Source organism: Neomonachus schauinslandi, chromosome 1 (assembly GCF_002201575.2).
Source record: "Neomonachus schauinslandi chromosome 1, ASM220157v2, whole genome shotgun sequence".
Classification (NCBI taxonomy): Eukaryota; Metazoa; Chordata; class Mammalia; order Carnivora; family Phocidae; genus Neomonachus; species Neomonachus schauinslandi.
Genome location: NC_058403.1, coordinates 63,440,671 through 63,449,401, shown reverse-complemented (window position 1 = coordinate 63,449,401; position 8,731 = coordinate 63,440,671). Strand labels below are relative to the sequence as shown.

Sequence of the window (8,731 nt, the reverse complement as noted above, 5' to 3'; positions counted from 1 at the left end):
AGTTTGAAGGTCCCCAACTGTCCAAATCTAGGTCAATTTGAGCTTCAAGATAAATATGAGCCTACAGAATAAAATAAGAATCCTTGAGTCCACACTGATATAAATAAATTATAAAGAAACAAATACAAGAGGAGGGAAAGCTCTTCCTTAAAGCTGACTACTAACAAATAAATACAGGAAAGATGGAATTAGAAAATAACCATTTGGCAACCACCACAGTACTAACTCTTTCAGGTAAGAGTCATCACTGAATGCTGAAACTAGAGCACAGAAATTTGTGGAAAAATAGGATATTTACATAGTCTCAAAATATCTTATAAGTATCCATAAGACACTAGTTACAAAGGGAAAAAGTAGTAATTTTACAGCGGATAAGTCTGGTAGAGTCCATCTCAACCAAGTGTCTAAAATAAACATCATCAGTAAAGAGACAAAAGATATGTGCTCCTGATATAATGTACTAAAAAGGAAACATCAATTCTAGGATAGTCCTGCTAAAACTCAGAGCCTGAATCTAATCATGAAAAAACGTTAAGCAAATCCAAATTGAGAAACATTCTCCAAATATATAGCCCACAATCTTCAAAAACGTCACAATCAAGAAAGTTAAAGAAAGAAACTGTTCTAGATTAAAAGAGACTAAAGAGGCATGAGAAGCAAATTCAACATCTGATCCAAAAATAGATCCTGGACCGAAAAAAAATTTTTATTTACTTTTATATTAGTGGGATGACTAGCAAAATTTACATAAATACATAAATAAAAGTACTATATCAGTGTTAATTTCCCTATCTGGATAATTATATTGTGGTTATGTAAGAGAATGTCTTTGTTTTCAGGGAAATATATGCTGAAGCATTCATCATGACTACACCTCACTCTCTAGCAGTCACAAAAAAATAATAGCATGCATTATACAGAGAATGATATAGTAAATGTGGTAAAATGTTAACATTTGGAGAATTTGGGTGGAAGGTATATAGGAATTCTTTGCACTACTTTTACAACTTGTCTTTGAGTCTGACATAATTTCAAAAAAAACCCCAAAACAATTCTGAGCTATCACTTCCTCGCTTATACAACAGAACTGATATACAAATCTAACAAATGAGTTAGCACTCTATAAACTATAGTTATAAATGCTAATTATTGTTTTAGTGTGAACTAGTGTCCTCCATGGAGGCTCTGTGAATGGGGTTAATATGCTATAGCTAACCTTGATGATTTAGCTAGAGATTAGAAATTTATTTCAGAAAGTAGAGCCATCGTGGTAATCCCTCTGCAGGTAAGAAACATGGTCTGACAAGCCATGTGTATGCACTTTAGCATTAGTACTTCCACTGTTATTAAGTATAGACTTTGTTCCTTTACTCTGACATCCTAAACCCTCCCAACCCTCCTACCTGAGTAACTAAGTGTAAAATGAACTGCTAAACTGCTGTGCCCTCAAATACTTTTAGAGTATCAGTACTTACCACAGCATCAAACCGGTTATGATAAATTTCTGCTTGGCTCTGCTCAATATAGTGCTGTTTAGCATGAATAAAAGCTGGTATTCCCCCATATGCCCAGCCAATGATGCCTGCTGAAACTGCCGCCTTATAAATATTCTCAAGTTCCTTTGAAGTTCTCTGTTGTTCACTAAGACATAAGAAAGACAACGTTGTTTGGGATTAGTTTATGGATACTGCTCTCTGAAAGACAGTATGTTCAAAATTATCCCAATACTAACATCACCGCATTTTTCATTATGGGCAGAATCTTCTGATAAATTAAATCTTCTGATGAATTAAATAGCACAGTTATATTACAAGTTCTTCAAATCTCAGCCAGAATTAATCTATGCTGTTAGAAATTAGGCTATTGGTTGAATACTCTTGGAAATACTGCGATTAGAAGGGGCACAAGCGGAGGTTTTGAAATGCTGCTAAGTCTCTCAGTGTTGTTTACAGAGCTATGTTTAGTTTGTGAAAATTCATTGATCAATATACTTATGTATATTTTTCTAGATGCATATTATATTCCAACGAAGTTTTTTTTCTAAGGTGCTTTTATGTGATGACTATTACAACTCAACCACATCTCTGGAAGCAGGAACAATTCGTAAGCTGAATGCAAAGATCAGTATTTCCCTTTTTGAAATTTTTTATAAAGATTTTATTTATTTATTTATTTATTTATTTATTTATTTATGAGCACGAGAGAGACAGAGTGTGTGAGCATGAGTGGAGGGAGGAGAAGTGGGTGTGGAAGAATCTCAAGCAGACACCCCACTGGGTGCAGAGCCTGACCCTGGGGCTTGTTCCCTGAGATCATGACTTGAGCCAAAATCAAGAGTCAGATACTTAACTGACTGAGCCACCGAGGTGCCCCACCAATAACATTTCTCAAATCAGAATCAATGAGTCTTTACAGTTCCTGCACCTAAAGAGAAATCTAATTTCTTAGAAAACTGTAATTCTTATACTTATGTCAATAGGAAAAACTCCTATAATTTGAACCCTGTATTTATCTTTTACAGTGAAGAAAATCAAAAACATTTACCTAAAAACTGGTCTATGGCAGAACTCAAGAGAAAATGTAAGAGCTTAAAACTTAACAAGCCAGATGTATATGCTTTGCCTTTTTGTTCTCTGAAAAATTCCATGACATAGGTGATATTTATCTCCATTTTATTGATATGGAAATACAGGCTCAAAGAAATTCTATGGTTGGCCCAAACAGCATTAAAGTGAAGAAACGGCACAATGGTGAAAAGGACCTAAACCAGAAAGGGCAACACGGTTGTGGTTCTGGTTCTGTCACCTACTGTTAAGCGATCTGCAGCCAGATCACAATTCTATAAACCTTAGTTTCCTCATCTATGATGAAAGGGAGCATGGAAATTACACTACATTACTTCAAGTCTATTTCAGCTCCAACATTCTGTGGTTAATAAAGCTGGTCAAAATAACCCTCCTCTGTTATATACTACATAGCATCTTTCACCAGTTATCTCATTGGAAGGACCAATGAGAAAGGGTGCCTCCTTATCTTTAAAATAAACATGAGGGGCGCCTGGGTGGCTCAGTGGGTTAAGCGTGTGCCTTTGACTCAGGTCATGATCTGTCCTGGGATGGATGTCCATGCTGGGCTCCCTGCTCAGTGGGGAGTCTGTTTCTCCCTCTCCTTCTGTCCCTCCTCCTGGTTCATGCTCTTTCTCACTTGCTCTCTCAAATAAATAAATAAAACCTTTTTTAAAAAGATGATGAAATCTCAATAAAGCAATTAAATACGATTCTGCCAACAATTTCACAATCTCAGCAACATCATAAAGCTTCAAAGTTAATTTAACCACTGGGTAACAGTGTAGTATGGTAATGTACTCGATGAAAGGGCAAATTTTTCACCAGTAATTGATAAATGAATAAATGATGAAATGAATGAATGAATGAAATATCCTGAGTTTTTCATTACAGTTAATTCAATTTGAAGAGTGATCCTTTATTCTGAAATAACCTTATCCGACGCACGCATTTAAAATAAAAATTTTACAGGTCTCTCTGCCATCTCTTCAACCTTCATATTTTGGAGAGGAGCAGGGGTTATGGTCACAAAGTATCAGTTTGGGATAAAGTGAAATACGAAAAAGAATACTGGAGCGGAATCTTGCAGATGTGGATTCTAGGGTCAATTCTGACACTAATTAGCTCGGTACGATTCTTCTAATTTGTAAAACCAGGGGATTACACTAAAACTATATTCTCTAAGTATTCCTAAGAGCTGGAACATGTAATGAGTTTCACCCTTACCATCTGAAATCTGTCCTGTCAATCAACACAACTACCAAATGTCAGGACACAAGCTTGGGATACAGATACTAGAACGCCAAATCTTATTTAAAAATAAACCACATCCAGGGATCCTTCACCTCAAGATGACCCAGGTTTTGGGACAGCTCTTCGCAGTCCCCTCCCCACAGACCCTAGGCAGTTTTACTCTTTAACAAACAGGTCCCGGAGGCGGTCCCATCCGGATTCCGAGTAATCGGGCTCCCGGACGTAGGAAGACAGCTTCTCTCTCTCCGCAAGAGCCTCCGAATCGGCGGCCACAGCTCCCGCAGCAAAAACCCGAGGGAAAGGACTCCGCTGCCTGCAGAGGAAGCTCTGTGGCGCCGGGGGCCGCACCTCCATGGCCCTCTCCGAACCTGTGGACAGACACACGCTTAGGTTCTCAGGGCTCCAAGGCCTCCCGGAGACGCCGTAGGAGGGCAGTAAGGATAACTGCAGTAATGAGTGGGTGAGTAGCCGGGCACTAGGCCCCAGCTAACCTGCTGCCAGACTCGCCGTCACAGCTCTTAACACCCTCGCCCTCCGTGCCGGTCCTCACTTTGGAGGACCTTGGCTACACGAGACAGGAAGTCCCACCCCCACCGGGGCAAAAGCCAACGGGCGGGGCGACGGCGGAGCCCTAGTCAAAACACTTCCGGTTGGAGGCGGGACGAACCCCAGCGGTGTCAGGCCCGCCCCCGGAGGCGAATTGAGAGTGAGTAGCCATCGCCAGCAGCGTGCAGCCCCACCTCCCGCCCGGTTTCTATGGGTCTCACTCGGCTTTCTGGGCTACACAAGCTGGGTCTTGGGCAGGTTCCGGGCGACCAGATGTTGTCACAGGCTGAAGTAGTTTAGCGTATTTAAAACTCCGGAAATTCCACACAGATGAAAAAGAAAGTGCATTTATTCAATACAAGTGGAGTGGGAAAGGGAAGGACAATTTGCACAAATACAAGTCCAACCTACCTGTCACCGACGTGCAGAAGTCTCCCGGGCTGGGCGGGGTCCACCCATACTCTTCAGTTCTCGTTTCTGGAAAGAACCGTGCCACTGAAGATGGGTCTTGGTGCCATATACACCGGGATTTCCAGAACGCTTTTTGAAGAATCAGCTTTGGGCGGTTCTTCACAAGATGGATTTTACCCCCTTTAGTTGATATGCCTACTGTTTCTCAAAAGGCAAGACAACTTCTGGAATTTCTATCAGGTGTTTTTCTTTGATATTCCGGCAATAATTTCCCTTCAGTACAGTCTCTGCTAACATATGCTTCGAGGTATAGTTTTTATTAAAATGCACGCATTTAAAATATTCCCAACCTGGTTTGTGTAATTTCATTTTACTGGCAACCATAGTCCCTTATTTTTTGCCAATCCCTAACCGTCCTTTATTCCTTTCTAGATGTAATTCAAAACTGCTACACTCTTTAGTAGAATACAACAAATAGAATTTTGGAATTTGATAAGGCCCAGAAGAGTGACTGACAACAGGGACTACCTTAATTAGTGACAGTCATCTGGGAGACAGGATTAGATTAACTCCCATCATAGCACTTACTACATTGCATCACAACTTCCTATTTACTGATGTGTCTCAGTAGACTCATTCTGAGTTCAGAGACCAGGTATATTCATCTCTGTATGTCCAGGTCCTAGCATTGTGTCTAGCATGTAGGTTGTTGAATGAAGAATTCAGATCCCCTTACTCCTGGCTTTGAGTCCAGGTTCCTGCTTATCCCATATAGATATGGGTGGGCACCAGGATAAAGTCCCAAGGCCTGAAAATCCAAGAGAATGGCTGTGAAGTCTGCAGTCTACATGTAGGAAAAGTTAAATGCTTGTGATGATTCCAGAATCATTCTGGGATGAGGGAGGACTTGGAATTGTGGAGCAGGAATGTTGGGCAGTTACTAAAGTCATCTGTATACAACTCAAATGTCCCCAGGACTCACTACCCTGTAGATACAAATGTCTTATTAACAGGCAAATTTCACTGACTCTATAGCTGCCTTCTTTGCTTCTTGTTAATTTTGGGAGACTCATTTGTAAGGTTCCCTTTGCCATCTAGTACTACCTCAGGAAGTCCCCAGACCTTTGGTGACTGCTCACACTGTTGCTGCTATTCCATCTCAGTTCCCCAGACTCTACCTTCTGTCACACTCCTGTTTCTCCAAGGCCCCAGGTCTTACTTTTTCTTATCACTAGGGAAATACTCTCCTTACTCTGTGATCTGACCTTTTTGAGGGGTCTCAGAACAACGCCAAGCCAAAAGGTGTTAGGAGGTTTGCTTGGATTATTCTGTTTAAATACAGCTCTCTTTCCCAGCATGTACCTTTGCCACCAGAGTAAAGGCATCAAGGAAGGATTTCAGTATAGTCACCACACTACCTGGAAACACCATTCTCCTACCCTCAGCCCTTGTTGCTGAGTTCTGCTCATAGAACTCAATAACTTTTTCCTCCATCGTGAACTTTCTCAGGAGCCAAAAGTTTCCCTTTCCCTGCTACGTTCACCAGATACTGCCCTTGCTACATATATTACAGTCTCTTGTATTATATATGACAAACTGTTTTCGTAGGCAGAATGAATTTTTAGAACTCTTAAGGACTACTCATCCCACAAAGCATAACTCAAATTTTATCTCCATGAAGATTCCCATTTGCATTAGATGGAAATTTCTTCCTCTTCTGAACTCCCAACTTTACATTGTCTGTAGGAGTAATTGGCCTTATGATTAAGGCCTCATGTCACCTTAATCACCTTCTGCCTATGATGCCTCTCATATTGTTATTTACTTTATCATCTCAACTACAGAGCCCCTTGAGGCTAGAGAGTCTGTTGTAAACATTTTCTTATCTCCCACCGTTTGTGCACAGTAGATACTCAAGAAGTATTTGATAAATATTAAATGATTTGTAGTTGTATCCCTCTGCCTTACCCACAGCACCTTATCTCTGGATGCAGTAGGATTTTCTTAACTGATGGCATATTTAGATGCATGGGAAGATGGATTTTTGTGTACTTCTGGGTGTTCTTGTTTGTGGTCAGTGTAGGGGTCAAGGGTAGGGAACTATCCTCTTTGGAGCTGAACCAAAGGAGCCCATTAAATTGTTTTTCTCTTGGGAATCTCAGGCTGAGAAACAGAGCCTGACAGTCTCTGGAAATGCACATAGCACTCCAGAGCAGTCCAAAATTCTTGTTGAGGTTCCTGGAGTTGCCCTACTTTCTATCCCTCTAACTGCTAGGAAATTTGTTTAGATTCTTCAAGATGCCCTCATATGCTTCTAATAAGTTCTTTTGCTTAAACTAACTAGAAGTTTCTGTTCTTGGCAACTAGGAGAACCTGACTACCACAGTAAAATAAGGTGGGACACTGATGACGTCACAGAGAATACTCTCAAGATAAAGAAAGGAAAAGCATTACTTGTGCTACCCATGTATCCTACTTCATTCAAATAAACTATTCTTTTCAGGGCACCTGGGTGGCTCAGTCATTAAGCGTCTGCCTTCGGCTCAGGTCACGGTCCCAGGGTCCTGGGATCGAGCCCCACATCGGGCTCCCTGCTCGGCGGGAAGCCTGCTTCTCCCTCTCCCACTCCCCCTGCTTGTATTTCCTCTCTCGCTGTGTCTTCCTCTCTCAAATAAATAAATAAAATCTTTAAAAAAAAAACTATTCTTTTCTTTTTTTCTAAGTATGGCCTTTAGCGCTTTGAGGAGGAAAGGTAAGTGTGGGACCTAGCTAGTGTTTTTTGGTTTTTTGTTTTGTTTTAAAAGATTTTATTTGTTCATTTATTTGAGAGAGACAGAGTATGTAAGTGGGGGGGGGCATGCTTAAGAAGAGGGAGAGGCAGAGAATCTCAAGCAGACTCCACAGTGAGCACAGAGACCAAGTGGGGCTCAATCTCATGATCCTGAGATCGTGACCTGAGCCGAAACCAAGAGCAAGACACTCAAATGACTGAGCCACTCAGGTACCCCAGGACCTAGCCAGTGTTAACAACAACAACAACCTTCAAAAGTTATGGGGATTAAAATTATTTCCAAAAACATATATTTTTCATATTGTTACACACCATCCTCATACCGCCTACACTGAGGTAAACAGGTAAGTATAAAATCTGAATAACATTTCCTGAATTTAAATACAAAGATGCCCTTATTGACTATTCAAAGAGCAGATAAGAATCTGCATTGATCCCACTTTTACAGTCTTGTCCAGTCCCCCTTAGGAGCCAATGGCTAGTCTATCTATAAAGAGGATCTAGTCAAGTCAACTGCCTCCATCCATCCATCCATCCATCCATCCATCCACCCAACCAATCTTCCAATAATTCTTTGTATCTACTCTGTGCGAGGCACTGTACTGGATGATTGAGACATCAAGATGTGTAAGACATGATTCCCATCCATCAAGAAGCCCACAGAACAGTAGCAGAAATAGTCAAATAACTACAGTGCAATGTGATGTTATATAACAGGCATGAGCAAAGTTTTATGATAGCCCCTAACTGCCCAGAGGAATGAAAGAAAAGATTCAGAGATGGGAAGCTTGAGCTGGAACTTGAAGCAAAATGGGAAATTCCCAGGGAAATGCAGTTTCAGCTCCTAATCCAAATGATAGAAAATTCTGTTTCTAGTTTAGTGACAGGAAAATTAAAACACAGAAAGAGAACATCTACTGGGGCCTCATATTGACAAGGCAAAACTACAGTACAACTCAGAAATCCAGACTGCTTACTGCTAGACTTCTAGCACCTAAAGACATGGTCCCCATTAATTTTTAATACTCAGAAACAAAACATCTAACTTTCAATGTCTGCCTTGTTCTATGCAATGATCTTACCAAGGATATTCAACTCCTCTAAAAAGTCCTTAGACTTAAATTTTTGTGGAAAGAAGTTTAAAAAGCCAAATACATTTCTCACT

General features: G+C 40.6%; 1 protein-coding gene across 1 annotated transcript in view; it reads right to left on the bottom strand.

Annotated features, from left to right (window-relative positions):
* The window catches only part of TIMMDC1 (translocase of inner mitochondrial membrane domain containing 1), a 22,918-nt gene extending 18,519 nt beyond the window's left edge, over nucleotides 1–4,399 (bottom strand). Inside the window, exons 1-3 of the mRNA XM_021692503.1 lie at nucleotides 4,310–4,399; nucleotides 3,979–4,186; nucleotides 1,476–1,641 (exon numbers count right to left, since the gene is read on the bottom strand). Of these exons, the coding sequence (XP_021548178.1) occupies nucleotides 1,476–1,641; nucleotides 3,979–4,172 (360 nt within the window). The 5' untranslated portion in view covers nucleotides 4,173–4,186; nucleotides 4,310–4,399. The remainder of the gene's footprint in view (nucleotides 1–1,475; nucleotides 1,642–3,978; nucleotides 4,187–4,309) is intronic.
* Nucleotides 4,400–8,731: the final 4,332 nt, after the last annotated feature.